Genomic DNA, 16,457 nt, shown 5'->3' on the forward strand with positions numbered 1-16,457 from the left:
AGTGTGTCAGTGTGTATAATACAAATTTACTGAAGGATTTGTTACATTCTCAAGGGAAAATGGCCACTTAACTGGATTATACCTTGTCTCTGGAATGGTAATATAAACTGCTTTGTAATCTAGAATCTTTTCTCAGGAAATGTGCACGCTGTTTACCTTTAACGCTCTATTCTAAAAGTAAATTATGTACCTTCAATCTTGCTTAAAGGTCCACTAGATGCACAATTTTAGGTTAAATCTCACAAGTTTAATAACCCAATTCAGCAACCTAGTGTACAGTATAGTCTGCTGTATCAATGTTGATATAACAAATGTTACAGTTCACTTTACACTGATTCAATGCTGTGTCGCTGCTGTCAAAATCAGGCTGATTTTAAAATATTATTTAATGATTTTTTGAGATTTTCTTATGTACCTTTATATAAATATTCAGACTTTCTCAGTATTATGTTTTGTATTGTAAGTTTTATGCACGACACTGCATTTGACCTACATAATGTGGTATTATAATAATAATCATCATGATAAACATAATAATTTCAGACTACATGAATATATACAAAAGTAAATAACACAAAAGAAGTAAAGAGGAACCTCAGCGTTCCTGTTGTCGGCCACTGAAGAAGGCTGATGTTTCTATTGGTTGGCTGCTTCGGGCTTTTCCGCTGTTTCCGCTTGGCTTTAATAGGAACCGTTTAACTACCGAACTGAACCGTATTTTAACTGTTGATCGCTTCATTACGCGCTATATATGCGTCTGGATTTCATATAGGCTACAATGGGCTTTTAAACTTCTACGCTACACTGGAGAGAAAAGGTATTTACACTATTATTAGCTTACATAAAATGGCTGCCTTCTAACATGAAGATTGTCTTTGTGATCATCAGAAGCGGTATAACATTTAGTGCAGGTTGACGCTCATTATAAATGTAATATATGTAATTGTCGCACTTTGTCACCAATAACTTGATAGTTTATTGCTGCTGGTAAAAAAAAAAAAAAACAAACAAAAAAAAACAAAAAAAAAAAACACAGCTTTACTGAAGATGTTCCTTTGTTAACCATTTAGTCATTTAGTAACCGATAATACGAGTTATTTATCATCAGATATTTAGGACTTTATTACTAATTATTTATAACTATTAATCAGAAAAGCTTTTTTCCCTGCAGACTTTCTGTGTTGTGTTTTTAAAAGCGTGTTTTAGGTCTAAATGAATAATGTGGCAGGTTAAATATTTAAAATGCAACTCAAACAGGTGGATCCTTCTGGTGAGAAGCTTCAGGAATAACTATAAACACAGGCGATATATACTGGACAAATTCAGGTATCTAAAATACTGATTTCTACACTGAAATATACTGAAGTCTTTGATTGGTCAGTTTCTAAACCGTTGGGTTTTCATGCACAGATTTATGCACCACACAATCTAAGTGTTGAATTAAGTTCAAGAGAACAGCATGAACACTGTAAGAGGTAAGTCACTGGATTGCACTGCATTTTGGTTCAGTGCTCTCAGTCTGTAGTTGCCATGGTGGTGTCCAAACATGCAGGTCTATATGTGATAGAGTACGAGTGTGATAGAGTGATTGTGGATGGGAACACAATAGGGACATAATACAACACCATCATGAGATTTATTACATATGCAGCATTTAAAGTTTCACATTAATATTTCGACTATAGTGTCTATAGTATAGTGACATTCATACTATAATGTCAAGCCTTCAAATATCAATAGCATTACCAAGTCAAGAGTCAAGTCAAGAAGCTTTTATTGTCATTTCAACCATATATAGCTGTTGCAGTACACAGTGAAATGAGACAACGTTTCTCCAGGATCATGGTGATACATAAAAGCAAAGACAGAGCTAAGGACTTGTAAGTCTTAAGTCTTAGCCACATAAAGTGCAACTGTGCAGCCTGGTGCAAACAGTGCAAGACAAGACAAACAAGACAGACAAGACAGTGCAGGACAAAAGACGGTGCAGACAAAAGACGGTGCAGGCAAAAAATTACAAGATAGTACAAAAAAGACAATACGCAAAAGACAATAGAAACAGTGCCGACCAGTGTAAATACTGTACATTCAAACAATATTGCGTGTGCAGAAATACTAGAATGAACACAGTGTTATAGCAGCAATTGAATCTGGAGTGGCCGCTGCATGCTACTGCGTGTTACCACAACCAAACATACAGCCTAATCAGTTTTCACTCTTTGTTTTATTTTTGTTTTCATTCATTCATTCATTCATTCTTTCATTCATTCAGTTTCTGCAACCATTTTATCCTCGTCATAGTCAAAACCGGAACCTGGAATACTGAGCACAAAGCTGGGATGAGAAACCAGTATACACACACATTCACATGCTTGTTCACCCAAAGCAAGTTAGCATAGTCAATCCACCTTCCAGGTGGAAAAACCTGAGAACACAGATTGATAGGTTTAAATTAGTTCATAATAAAAATGCACTAAAATTGAATTTGATGATGATAGATATATGCAGTATACATAGCGGACATATGCATTTGATTGTGGATAAAAAGCTGTTCATTATTTTCAGTGTTTTATAATTTTTTATTTATATTCATCTTCAGACTTCCTTTATTTATTGTTTTCTGTGTTGGTTTCCTGGAACATTCTTGGCAGATTGTGGAAGCGTACAAAGAGAAATTTTAATCTTGAATAGCAGGCAAGCCTGAGCATGTACTCTCTATTGGTTTACTGTACCATATCAAGTACCAGTCACATCACTGCATTTAACTAAGCATATTTTGCTTTTCACATGCAATGTCCTGTGGATTTATAGGTTTACTATGTGTTTCTACATAATGGTACAGCATGTAAGTATCTTCAGCTGATGTTGACTCCTTATATTTGATCACCTTATTTTGACAGTTTATCTATCTGAGAACAAATGGGGGTTTTGGTGTGTTCCTGTGGCTTTGGGAATTGACTGAGCTTTATCAGACACTTTGTCTCTAATGGAGCAGAGGAACTATGGAACACGTAAGAGCAGGATCCCAGCTTTTATTCGCAGTGACTACACAAGTCATCTCAAACAGGAAACCTGTGACACATCAAAGTCACTGCGTGGCCAGGACGCTAAGGACTTCAACAGAGAGGGTGGTGCTAGCAGAAAAACTGTTACCATGGCACCTACTTCTAGGTACATGACAGGCAGGAGCTTGTACATGGCCCGAAAGCCACTGATCTCAACAGAGCACCAGATTTCAATCCTAAAGAATCCTCTCACACATGAGTACTCAGAAAGGGTAAGTTAAAAGTCGTTAATAATTTTGATTTGGCAGTGTTCTAATGTCTGTTGACATGATTAATATGTTGCTAAGGATTATAGATCAGCTGGTGTATATCTAGGATTTTGCACCTTAGTATTTGCATTATTGTAGCAAAAACATAAAATTTTTTTAGCAACATATTGAAACCATATTTAATTTCACAGGGCCAGTTGAGTAATTCTGAAAATCGTCAATCACAAGAAGGGACAGGTTCTAACATTTTGGATAACACAAGTGATCCCCAGATCACTGCTTCTTCTCTTTCATCAACCAGGGAAGAAATGTGTGCTTCCTTGAATTTGTCAGAGCTCAGGCTATGTTCTTCTCATGGGGAACCTAATTTCAGCCCTGTTCATTCAGAAAATATAGTTGAAAGTAGAAGCCTTTGTAGTTCCCCTTTAGATGATTTGAGCCTTACAGCCTCATTAAGTCCAAAGTGGACTTCCACCCAGCGTTGTTTACCACATTTATACAATTCCCAAACTTGTATATCTAAAAGTACAAACACAAGAGCATACAAGAAAGAGAGACATTCCCTTCTTGACACTGGCTTCTCAGTGAGTAACAGCAAGAGATACTTATCTGAGCCTAAACAAATGTCCCACTATCAAAACAATTACTGGGCCTGTGCTATCCCCAGTACCTTACCACCTTCTCCAGACCGTAGGTCTCCCAGCTGGGACCCTGACAAGGAGTATCTGACCCTCCTGGATTATACATACCCTCTAAGGCCCAACAGGACAAATGCCTGGAGTTCAAACAAACACAGGTTGCAAACTGATCAACCTTTACAAGACTCTGGCATTGAAGTGGACAGTTTTCTAAGTTCTTCTAGTCTTTCTTTTTTGGACCAGCCTCTTTCTGGAATTAGACAAGGCAGATCTGATCAAACTTATAATCAAACATTTGGATTTCAGTGTCCAAATCCGAAGAAATTGGCAGATTCCAAGTCGACAGGTATCAGGGCATCTAGAAGTATGAATTCCTTAATAGAGCAGGTGGGTTTATCATTGGAAAGTCTGGATTGTGAGAAAGACAACTTTCATTATAAGAATTCTGGCATCATTCCTGCATCCAGGTCAGCCCCAACCTTTATCAGGTCCACAAGCATCTTACCCCATGTGGGGTCTCTCGGTGAGTGGGATGAGGAGTTTCTCCAGTTGCCTGAACAGCTACAGGAGATTCAAGATCTTTCTCAGAAACTAAAAGACATTACAACACAGATAAGTCAACCAGTCACCAAAAACTGGGAGCCTCTGAAGAGGGAGAGTGCTTCGTCATTAGTACAGGTGGATAAACTGGCAGCTGAGGCCACTTGTGTGCAAGGGTCTACTGAAGATGTTCCTCTCACAGTGCAGGTGGAAGGACTGGATTCTAGAGTACAGGCAGCCAGCCATCAGGTGACTGATGTGGAAGCCATTGTAGATCAGCGGAGTGGAATGTATTCATACGAGTTAAAGAGGAAGATGGAGACTGATGACGGGGTGGAAGAGACCCAGGTTTCCCTCTTGCAGCACTTACAAGTGAGATGAAATTTTCTGTTGGACTAAATTAACTGCAAGTGTCATGGAAGCTAATGTGACTTCTTTGGTTTATTGTCAGCTGTTCTGCTCAAATTTACAAAAACTGACTCAATGGTTGCACAAGGTGGTACAGAAGATGGATGTCCTTTCCCCTCCTTCAGTCGACATTGAGAGTGTTAAAACCTCTCTAGCTGACTATAAGGTCAGTACTATGAACAGCATATAAAATACCTGGATGTATGCATTGTTTGATTTATTATTCAATCAATGAATCAATAAGTGATTTTTTCCAGAGTTTTCAGGAGGAAGTACAAGCCCACAGGCCACTTACAACATCTGTCCTCCAGACTGGAGAGATTCTTTTGTGCTGTATGAACTCAGCCTCTCCCTGTGAGTCTCTATTATAATAATAATAATAATGATAATAATAATAATAATAATCTATTAATATTTATTTTTACGTGTACATATTATGAGGCTAGTCAAATGTGTAATTACATTTTTATCTCTGTTCTGTTAATATCATTTGTTAAGCATTTATTATTTGTTTTTTTTAACCAGAATTTGTTAATTTACCAAATTTGACACTGTTACTGTTACTGTCCATATCTGTTACCCCATGTTTATCTCTATTGTTTTATTTGCTTGCTCAAAGATATGCCTAAAATATGGATCATGGATTAAGAGTTTGTGTTGTGTGGTCATGTTAACAGAACAAACATAGATACAGTAGATAAGTATTTCTGATAATATTTTTTCTAAAATACTTGTAAATAACATAAAACATTGCTTGTTTTAAACCTCAGTATCTTTTTGATTAAAACAAGTAATATCTTTGAATATAACCCTACTTGTATTACACGATTTAGTAAACTGAAAAACTGCACGTCTTAGCAAAATAATATTATTCATTCATTCATTTTCTACCGCTTATCCGAACTACCTCGCGGGGAACCTGTGCCTATCTCAGGCGTCATAGGGCATCAAGGCAGGATACACCCTGGACGGAGTGCCAACCCATCGCAGGGCACACACACTCTCATTCACTCACGCAATCACACACTAGGGACAATTTTCCAGAGATGCCAATCAACCTACCATGCATGTCTTTGGACCGGGGGAGGAAACTGGAGTACCCGGAGGAAACCCCCGAGGCACGGGGAGAACATGCAAACTCCACACACACAAGGCGGAGGCGGGAATCGAACCCCCAACCCTGGAGGTGTGAGGCGAACGTGCTAACCACTAAGCCACCGTGCCCCCAATATTATTATCAAACATGTCAAATTTTAATGGACTAGATGCTATGAATAATGCCAATGATTATTAGCATATTATATCATTTAAGTATCTTATTCTTATTGATTCAACTTCTGTGACATAGTTCAAGTGCTGTGACAAACAAGTGCTCTTGTTGGTTAGTAGCGCCCCCTGTTGAACACAATGTCTTACAAACGTTCTCATATGTAAGGTATGCGTCTACGTCAGCAGTGAGTTCCCAAAATTGTTTGTCATGTTTTTTCCCTGGAAAGATGTATTGTATTGTGTTAATGAACCACCGAATGTTTCAAAGTGCGTTTAAAGCTTTTACTTCTTTATTTTGCTGTGTGTGTGGCATAAAGTTGTAGCATTCCAGTTGTGAACAAATAGCACACTGCAACTCAATTCCAAAGTCATGTAGGACAGCAATCCAGCTGGAGAACAAGACACAAGATATGATATAATGGCAGCTCAGTTTTTTTTTCCATTCCCTTGGCATTTCATATCAGTAGAAGCTTTGCACTGCAAATGGGTACATATAAAAACATTCAATGTTATTTACCAATCAATCTGTTTAAATAATAACTTTGTTGCCGTATATGCTTTTATTTTTATGGGTGTCCAGTTCTGAAGGATACACTGATGCTTATAGAGAGGCAGTCCCATGTGTTGGAGACTCATTCAGATCACCTTTTCAACTCAATCTTATCCACCATGGACTGTCTCACTGAACCAGACTCTCAGGACAACACAGGTAAGCAATGCTCAATTAAACTCTTATTAGACAAACCTGTTTTTTGGTTTGTTAAAAGGTTTACATTTGCCATGATGAATCACTGCATAACAATTTATATTGTTTGTTTGGGCAGTTATATATGAATGATTACTGAGTATTCATTTACATGTGAAATAGATGCCAATGTAAATAGATATTGACCTATATTTAGTAGGATATAATACTACAAACCTTCATTCTTTTCCCCAACAGAAGAGACATCATTCAGCAGTCAGGATCAGTAGAGTACAATGTACTAGTGTGCTCAGTTACATGTCTTTCAGGACTTTTACATACAGGTGCTACAGTTGTGTAAGAAATCTGAAGCAAAGCCGTAATTCGAGGTTGATGATCTATTTAATTCTGGTCAGTTACAGTATTGGTTAATAACAGATCACTATTTGTATCATGCTTTGACATTTACATTTATGGTTATGTTGTGCATTACTTTTAAACTTTATGTAATTCTGTTATGCTATACTTGTAAAGACACTTGTATTGCATGTCAACCACAGATGCACTTTTAATTTTGCACATTCACTTTGGACATGTTCAGTTACATGTACTGTATGTTGCTGTTATAGTGCTAAAAAGGTCACTTAGCGTCATAATAGTATTATTTTGCAACACTGTTACAGTGAAATGCTCTTGTGTCCTGGCAGACAACATGATCTCAGGTTATTAGGGCTATTCATTAAGTTTTAATAAGAGCTTACTGATCCTCAATAGCAGCCCTGCAGCTTTAATTTCTATCTGAGCAGGTTACACAGTACACTTCTGTCCAGGCTGCACAGTGTATGCCTTATTAAGCACCATGATTTAAGCCCTATATACTGTTATGTATAGTAAAAAAGAAACTGCAGTAAGGTTTTCAAACACTCCATGTTCAAATAAAGAATCTATTTTTGGATTATAAACTAAGTAATCTTTGGTTGTGTTTTTTTTTTTTTTTTTTTAACAAGTAAATAAATTTTGTACAACCTAGTTTTTTTGTCCTGTCTTCTATAAATAAGAGCATATTTTTAGTTTGTGCTTTTCAATGCAGTCTTGTATACATAAAAACCAACTAGACCAAATGGAGTTGTGTTTTTGTTTTTAAATAATTGCTATTGAAGACAGTGAAACTGTTTGAGCACACATTGTTTTAACGTGTACCGGATACTGACAATAATAACTGAAAACAGTCCTGTACAATATATTGTGAAGGAACATAGATAAGTGAAGATGTATAACAAAATAGGATAACAGTCAGGATCTAGCAAGGTCAGTAATGTATATGTGGGCATCAGGCAACATGAAATATATGCCATACCGTTGACACACTTGCTCAAAGCGCACTTCAGTTGTCTTTATTATGAAAAAATGAGAACATAGTGTTTCATATGCAGTGGGCCACTTGCAAGTTATTCCACAGGCAATTGTTAACTTGAAACTAATTTTAGATTGCATTAGAGGACCAGTATTTCTTTTCTCATATGAATGTTGAATAAATAATCAAAACATACATGGTCTTCTATAATTCTTCTATCAATAATTACAAACATATGTGATATTGTACAGTGTGGTGGTACAATATTTATTTTTACTTGTTTGTTAAATGTTACATGTAGCGCAACAAAAAGTACAAGTCTGCAGCCACAAAGTAAATACAAAAGATTTAAAACTACTTTGTTAATGTCTTCATTTCTACAGAACTGGCAATTTGATCTTACATATATATACATAATGTATATGTACATATATTTCACTAAACATTTTGACATTGGACCGTCACTGTTGTGCAGCTGGTTAAAATGCAGATTGGCAAATCACCATATATGGGGACAAAAACCTAGACATGCTGATATTAACAGTAAAAATAATCAACACAGAAAACATAAGAAAGAAAAGGAGCGAAAAATAAGGAGTCATTGTATTTTGACCACAGTAGCCCTGCAGTAGGAATGCAGTGAAATGCAGTGAGAAATACACACAATATTCCTTAGAAACCTGCACACATACACACAGTTGTGTGAAAATGAAATCGGTCTGGGGTTTTAGGTTGGGGGAGGAGAAGGGGAGAGAGTGGCCAATGCAGCCCCAGACATTAACCAAATAACTGACCTGTTAACATGTTTAAAAGGGAGGGCCCAGGAATGCTGTAGATTCTTCTATGGTTTTGTTGGTAGTGCGGCTACATACAGCACAATTTAGGCAACTTAAGTTGTTTCCTGTCTCTTGATTTCACCCTTGTCTCTGTGGAAATAAGTGGTCTAGTTCTGTTTTTTCTGGTATTGTTGGGCCTTGTTGCTTGGGATTTTGGGACTTTCTGGTAGAAGAGCTTGATGCCCTCAGCAGCAGCCCCCAGGTGCAGGTTTCACTGGCGTGCTCTGAATCTTCACGTTGGACTTCTCTGTGCCTCCGGCTGTTGCTCCAGGTCCCATTCGCTTCTTGATCTCAGCAGCCATGGTCATGAAGGCCTGTTCGACATTGGTAGCATTCTTAGCGCTAGTTTCCAGGAAAGGGATTCCAAGAGAGTCAGCAAATTCCTGGAAAAAGACAGGTCTTTTAGTTCTACAAGTTAACATATAGTTTGTTACATTTGTTTAATAATATCCTTGAATCAAAATACATGAGACTAGCCACAATAATGAGACTAATATTGTGGAATGTCAATGAGATAAGCTAGTTTATGTATTTACTTTTATTTTTCCAGCAGAACTTTTTTCTTGAAGACAAAAGGCACAGCTTTCAGAAAACACTGTTCTCTGTGCTTAAGGCAAAATAACAGCTTTTCCTGCCACAGAGTCATAACAATAGAGACACCTTGCACATATCTTAAATAAATGTCTTATTCCAGAAATCTTTCCAGAAATAAATTATAAAAATAAATAAAAACAGTTTGAATGCACCTTTGCCGTTGTGTAGTCCACCACTTTTTTTGTTGTTAAGTCACACTTGTTGCCCACCAGTAACTTGTTTACATTTTCACTAGCATAGCGATCTATCTCCTGTAGCCATTGTTTAACATTATTGAAGGACTCCTTGAAAAAGAGAGAGAAGAAAGAAAGAGTGGGGGACAAGAGAGATCCATCTGGTATCAACTTACAGTCTCATCATAAACATGGAAATGCTGCAAAAATCAGCTAGGGTATCTTTCAGTCTTACCTGGTCTGTAACATCATAGACTACAATAATGCCATGTGCTCCTCTGTAGTAGCTTGATGTGATTGTGCGAAACCTCTCCTGACCGGCTGTGTCCCACTGTAAGAATTTAAAAAAAAAAAAAGACAGCAGAAGCTTCAAATTTAAACACTTGTTAAAATCTATACACTGAAGAAAGCATCAAATACAACAGAGTTCAGAGCTGCTCTGGATAAAATCTCCATATATCCATTATATTAATAATGGATGTATCCATTATTTATCCATCACTACCCCAACATGCAAAACCAATAAGATTTTAAAAAAAAGGAAGATTTAAAAAACTGAAATCATGTCAATATTAAGTTTATCTTAAGGAGACTTACGATTTGAAGTTTGATGGTCTTGCCATCTAATTCTATAGTTCTTATTTTGAAGTCCACACCGATAGTGCTAATGTAGCTTTCTGTGTATGTGTCATCCTGGAAAAAAATTATTAAACAAAAAAGATGATAGTACTTCCAAGACAAAGCAAACTCCATTTCAAGGTTTTTTTTGGAGTAAAGGTAACAGATTGGTGAGTTGTGTGAACACAAAAAGCACATTTCAGCACAATTGCTTGCACAGTCACATTTCAAGTAAGTTAGTATGCCTACACTGAGAAGTGCAGCATAAAAGTAAACATAAGACATTTATGTCAAGTCATGAATGTATTTGATACAGACAAAAGTGACAAAAAACTGGAGAATAAAGAAAGGAGACAGGGCATGTCATTGTTCATTTGTTCCTCTCACATACTTCTAACATCAAGTAGGAATTTATGCATTTCTTCCCAAAATTACACTTCACTGTGCATGTGTTCTTTCTGTTTCACACACCGTCAGCAAGTGTTAGCCGATTCTAAAATGGGATGACTGCTAATTATAGTTATAAAGATAGCAAAAGATATGCATCTAGCCTTTTTTTAACCTGCTGCAGTAATCATAAACAGCTATGAAAATGACAGCTTATTCAGTTTACTGCCATTACTGCATCTCATATGAGTCTTTATAGTACATGCAGAGGGACGTGGGGCTTTCAGCCAGATGCCAGTTAAGATTGACGCACAAGTCATCAAGGTAACCATCAAGACAACATTTTGATTTCAGCTGAAACTGAATAATAAGGCTTGTACCTTGTGTGAAGGTCACCTTATGCTTTGAACAAACGTCAATCTCAACTGAGCCTCACACACAGACACATCCATACTGTTTTACATCTGATCCAGATGTAGGCACTTACTGCAAATCGGAGTAGAAGACAAGACTTTCCAACACCGGAGTCCCCAATCAAGAGCAGCTTGAATAAATAGTCACTGTAGTGAAGAGAACAACAAAATATTAGACAATGTGGCAGTGAGATGCTCTAATGCATTTAAGCTTCGGCTACTTGGGGTTAATCTGAATAAATGCAGCACGTATTGCATTATTTCTTCTTTGACAGGATGTAATAACGGGTAATGTTAGAGGCTTGAGGCAGGACACTTTGTCAATATAGTTAATATCTGAGGCACAATAGTGTTAGGAAGTATATTGAAATAATTATTTACAACAAACATTAAAACTATTACAGTTATTATATTAAACATTACGCAAAGTCTGAATGGAATAAAACACAATATATAAAAGACAAAAGCACTGACTAAGCACCATCTGAATTGCCTGATAGACATAACTCAAATGTCTGGTTGTGGCCCTTATATTTTCATAGGTAGGAATGATTTACATGCCTCTGTCTGAGTCTCCATGTCAGCTACACTGGCGCTGGTCATTTAAGCAAACAGTGACATACTATTTGCTGTATAACCGTCAGGATTTTAGTGCAAGACATTGGAGCTGTAATGATTACCTCACAGTATCAACATTATAAACTCAAATATTTAACATACTTATTGCATTATTATTTTATGAGAAATGGCTGGAACTGGATCGACTGTCGAAATAAGCAGATAGCCTCAAGAGTGTAAATATCACAGATGTACAAATACGTGAACACACAGTCTTGCCCCGGACACTGAGATGCATGAATAATACAGCCACCCAGTTAATTTTTCCACAATCTCAAGATTGGGTCAGATATGAACCTCTATGGTTTCAAATGAAACTGCAAGAAAAGGCTCATTATTTACCATTTTAAATTCCTCATATTTTACTAATTCTTCTACTTTATTTCTATTTCTCTATATTTCTACTTAAAATTATTATGCAGTATTCATAACAGTAGCCAATTTAGCACAAAATGGAGAATAAAGATCTGCTACAATAACTGGTTAAACAAACATAAGTAAATAACTGGCAGCACATAATCCAAAGAGTGACCAACCTAACAGTAAAACAAACACCCTTTAGTTTCTGGCTTCCTTGACCAGAGGTTGGTCCCTGTATATTTGATATGACTTGACTTAGCTCTAACAGGACTTTTGTATTAGAGCTATGAAGTAGGAAAATAGATCAATAGATTCAAATCTATTGTACATTTTATCTACACACACTAATATTTGCTGAGGCTTGAAAAAGAAATCATTAGAGATATGCAAGGTCTAGTTTATAACCTTCATAGAAAAAATGAAGTATGACATTAGTGTGTAACATTGTTTGATAGTGAATACAATGACTTGTACAGTGCTACAATGACTGGTTCTGTGCTTGTGGAGCTTGATGCTAGGGAAACTTGAGTAAGCAGATTAAGGATTCCTCTGAGAGGGAATTTAGTTTGCAGTGCTTAAGCCTCCAAACACTTCTTCATAGTGTTTCCATTTCCAACGGATTGACAAGCTAAACATAAATTGGCTGAGCCATATGTTCAGTTTCAGATTAAGAATCTGCATATTTGTGTTTGATTTAGAGAGCTTGGCTGGCTTCCATTCTGTTTTGTATTCAGGAGACAACAGAAAGGGGTGCAACTGTATGATGAGAAACAGATACAGAATGCTTAGTTTAAAAAGATATAAATAAAGGTTCACGTGGTATTGCTATTGATAATTAAAATGGGAGAAGATTCATGCAAAGCAAAAGGAAATTCCGAGGTAAGGCAATGGTAATAAAGCACACAATTTAGTGAATATTACACAGTCCTTAAACATCACTTCCGTGAAGATAACTGTTAAATGACAACATTAACCTATGTACGCTTCTTGTAAACAGATCTAAAACCCTGATGTGGGCTTTCTTCAATTCTGACAGAGTATATAGTGTGTATATATAAATATAACAACAATACACACATGTGTGTATGTATTTATGTATGTACATGTGTGTGTATGGGCAATATCTGTGAAAACCTGAAAAGTAAGCTTGTATGTTTGCTGTGCACAGGGGTGGGGATTTATAAATCCTGTTTTCAGAATCCCAACAAAGCAATTCAAACCAAGCATGTTTGTGTCCGCTCATCTTCCTGCTCTGGGTTATTTCATTGGTTCAGCTGAGGGGCCTTGTACATTCTTGCCCAATCTCATTGCAATAACTTTGAGTCATACTCTCCTCATTAGGCTGACAACTGCTGAAAAATCTGCTGCTGTGTTCTACACAGACATCATGAACAAAATGTGTCAGCATATTTTACAACTTTTTCTAAAAATAATAATGATAATAATAATAAAAACACAAGGTGTGTCATTATCATGCACCATGGTCCTGGAGAAACGTCTCATTTCACTGTGTACTGAAACAGCTTCATATGTTTAAAATTACAATAAAAGCTTCTTGACTTGAATATTCACAGGCTAATATAAATGATTAAAAAAGCATTTAGTAGCAAATTTACAGAAATATATGCATCTTAAAATGCTTTTGCAATCAGTAAATCTGCACTATACATTCCATCTGACACCAAGCCTGAAGAAGGAAAAATCTTAATTTGTCTTTCAGGTTTCATCTAGTATTCTAAATGAAATCCTATGAATCTGGTGGACAGTTTTAGTAACCACACACTGGACTGGTAAAAGAGCAACATTAACTTAGAAGGATCTCTGACTGTGTGATTTACATGATAATATGAGGAAAGAAAGATATAGGCTACATAATCCTGTTAACTGTATGGCAGTACAAGTAAACCCCACCCTCATTAACCTTTCATTCGACTTATTTTACTAGAAAGTGGTACAATGCAAACTGTAGGCAATACACCCTGAAGTCAAATGTCTTTCCAGTTGTTCAGCATTTATCATAAAGGTTTGTAAGAGCAGCGTCATCTGACATGTGATCTGCACATGACTAGCTCACAGCTGAACAGAGGAAGGGTGGCTTCCTTTCCTAAATTTGCACTTTTCTAAGCTGTATGACAGACCGATACATTCACAAACTCTGAGAACAATATCTGAGCAAACCTGTGAGAGCGGTCATGGCAGAACTGTCTAAGAATATCGAAACAAAGCAGGAAGCACTATGACTTTTGATCTGTGGTCTACAGGAAATAAACCAACATAACCACACCATCCATTCTTTTCATTGCTGTTTATTTAAGAACTAGAATAGAACAAATGTTCATATGAAATCCTACAACTGGAGCTGAACCGTTAAAAAAAATGTAGATTTTTTATTTTTTAATTTAACTCTGAAGACCTGTAAAAAAAAATGAACACATAAAAGAATCTGGACTGCAGTAGTTTCTGCTCAACTTAAACAATAATTTTGGTGCATCCATAATCAGAAAACGAAAAGAAATGAACAATGATTAATTGTAAACTGATCGAGTTGCAAGATCAGGCAGGTTCAGATGATAAAAGAACAGAGGTAAAGTTTAGGCTACACAATCCTGAGTAAGATCTGCCTACTCTGCTCTCTGGCTATATGGCTTCAATAAACAACTTAAAAAATGTATTGAAACATATAGCCTTTACTTAACACTACATGTTTAGATTTAGCTCTGAATACAGCTAAACAAAAATGAGCTTATTCAGCTTGAATCATCAAGCGTGTTAAATATTTGATTACCAGAACTGACAAAGTTACTCAATGAAAGTTTGGCAAAAGAAAATCCATACCTCATATTGTTGTTGTGATGCCTAGTCATTTTCAGTGCTATTTATTTTTAATACACCACAGATAAATAAACTGAGTTACTTGATTACCTTAACAACAGCTAACAGGAGGTACATTTTAACATCTGAGCTACATCACATGCTCCACTTTAAATGTAACTTTTAGCTATATATATATATATATATATATATATATATATATATATATATATATATATATATATATAAATATATAAATGTAACTAAAGTGGGAGGCAAATCAACAGTTAACTTCACTGATGTGAAACGGCGACTCGACCCAATCGGCTAATAATCGCCTGCTACTTATTAACGGAAATAAAACTACACGAAAACGTCCCTAGTGATAAAAGCAATAATATAACGACTAAGAAGACTAATGTGAAGCTAAAAGAGCTCATTTCGACAAAGCAAAGCAAGTCGTCTCTGCTGACAGAGAAGTAGTATATAATTAACCTGGCTAGCTGTCAAACCTGACCAATGTTGAAATTTTTTTTGCTAATTGCTAGCTGGTAAAACCAAGCAGGATATTCAGTGATTAATCCACTTACTATTCAGGATTCATCGTGGATTTTATACGGAGAAAGTACTTCTTCTTAAATAACAATACGGTCGGATTAAATGTGTAGAAACAATAATTTTCCTCCGAATAAAAAAGTAACTATCCGGCTAGCTACTCCCTCAGACCAGAGGCTCCTCGTTTGAAAACCCAAAATGGCGGACTGATCAACCAGGAAATAGCGGCTCTTCGAACACACTGCGTCACCCACCGCTAGCCAGGGATACCGGAAGTAGTAGTTCTATTTAAAAAGAACCGGAATGTATACAGAGCAGAAACGACCAAGCTAAAAACTACAACTCCCTACACCGCAAAGGACCGGTAAATGAGTTCATAGTTGTTATGCAGTCTCACTCGCTGCTACTGCAATCCTGCCCACTATCATAAGATGTAAAAATGACGTCATTAGTGAAACGTGGCACAGACTGGTGTGAATGTGAATCACTGATCAATCACGTCCGTGTGTGTGTGAGAGAGAGAGAGAGAAATCTGAATCAGTTAGGTTTATCCTCAATCTGATTATTCAGTACAGTAAGACATTTCAACAATATTTTTCAATATTCATATAATAATATAATTATTTCTGGTGATTAACCAGCTGTAATTATAGCAAACAATTATAAACAGATAAAAAACTAAATAGGGTGCCATATACAATGAAATTATATTAACTTGTACTTTATACAATGAAATCTATTTCTAAATACTTCACTACAGTAGCAATTTATTTTTTTTTCAATTTATTTTTCAATTTTTATGTGTATATATGTTTTTTTTGTAATCTCATCTTGTTGTCTCTGTGTACTGGAAGTGTATGAGACTAACACAAATTCCTTGTATGCGCAAACATACTTGGCAATAAAGACCTTTCTGATACCGTA

General features: G+C 36.3%; 2 protein-coding genes across 4 annotated transcripts; one reads left to right on the forward strand and one right to left on the reverse strand.

The window, feature by feature from the left end:
• Positions 1–607: 607 nt before the first annotated feature.
• cep68 (centrosomal protein 68) lies at positions 608–7,776 on the forward strand. Of its 3 annotated transcripts, XM_060872692.1 has the most exons (9): positions 608–817; positions 1,258–1,326; positions 1,411–1,475; positions 2,901–3,277; positions 3,466–4,824; positions 4,904–5,026; positions 5,118–5,214; positions 6,710–6,838; positions 7,073–7,776. In XM_060872692.1, exons 4-9 carry the CDS (start codon positions 2,987–2,989, stop codon positions 7,102–7,104), a joined length of 2,031 nt encoding a protein of 676 aa, XP_060728675.1. In that variant the 5' UTR covers positions 608–817; positions 1,258–1,326; positions 1,411–1,475; positions 2,901–2,986; the 3' UTR covers positions 7,105–7,776. The 3 variants fall into 3 exon arrangements, with proteins under 3 accessions (XP_060728675.1, XP_060728676.1, XP_060728674.1); XM_060872693.1 differs by lacking the exon at positions 1,411–1,475; XM_060872691.1 differs by lacking the exons at positions 1,258–1,326; positions 1,411–1,475 and having other exon boundaries at positions 609–817.
• Positions 7,777–8,186: 410 nt separating this feature from the next.
• On the reverse strand, positions 8,187–15,749 carry rab1ab (RAB1A, member RAS oncogene family b). Its single transcript, XM_060872696.1, has 6 exons — positions 15,569–15,749; positions 11,264–11,336; positions 10,369–10,464; positions 10,007–10,102; positions 9,751–9,882; positions 8,187–9,387 (listed from the first exon to the last, which is right to left on the reverse strand). Exons 1-6 carry the CDS (start codon positions 15,580–15,582, stop codon positions 9,190–9,192), a joined length of 609 nt encoding a protein of 202 aa, XP_060728679.1. The 5' UTR covers positions 15,583–15,749; the 3' UTR covers positions 8,187–9,189.
• Positions 15,750–16,457: the final 708 nt, after the last annotated feature.

This window comes from Tachysurus vachellii, chromosome 6, assembly GCF_030014155.1.
Source record: "Tachysurus vachellii isolate PV-2020 chromosome 6, HZAU_Pvac_v1, whole genome shotgun sequence".
Classification (NCBI taxonomy): domain Eukaryota; kingdom Metazoa; phylum Chordata; class Actinopteri; order Siluriformes; family Bagridae; genus Tachysurus; species Tachysurus vachellii.

Bases quoted from the DNA above. Each gene is read 5' to 3' on its own strand.
- rab1ab (XM_060872696.1), bottom strand. The intron at 10,103-10,368 runs GTAAGTCTCCTT...AAATTCTTACAG, and splicing joins AGACCATCAAACTTCAAATC to TGGGACACAGCCGGTCAGGA. The intron at 9,388-9,750 runs GTGCATTCAAAC...GTCTTTTTCCAG, and splicing joins TGGACTACACAACGGCAAAG to GAATTTGCTGACTCTCTTGG.
- cep68 (XM_060872692.1), top strand. From the start codon at position 2,987: ATGGAGCAGAGGAACTATGGAACACGTAAGAGCAGGATCCCAGCTTTT. The intron at 5,027-5,117 runs GTCAGTACTATG...GATTTTTTCCAG, and splicing joins CCTCTCTAGCTGACTATAAG to AGTTTTCAGGAGGAAGTACA. The intron at 6,839-7,072 runs GTAAGCAATGCT...TTTCCCCAACAG, and splicing joins AGACTCTCAGGACAACACAG to AAGAGACATCATTCAGCAGT.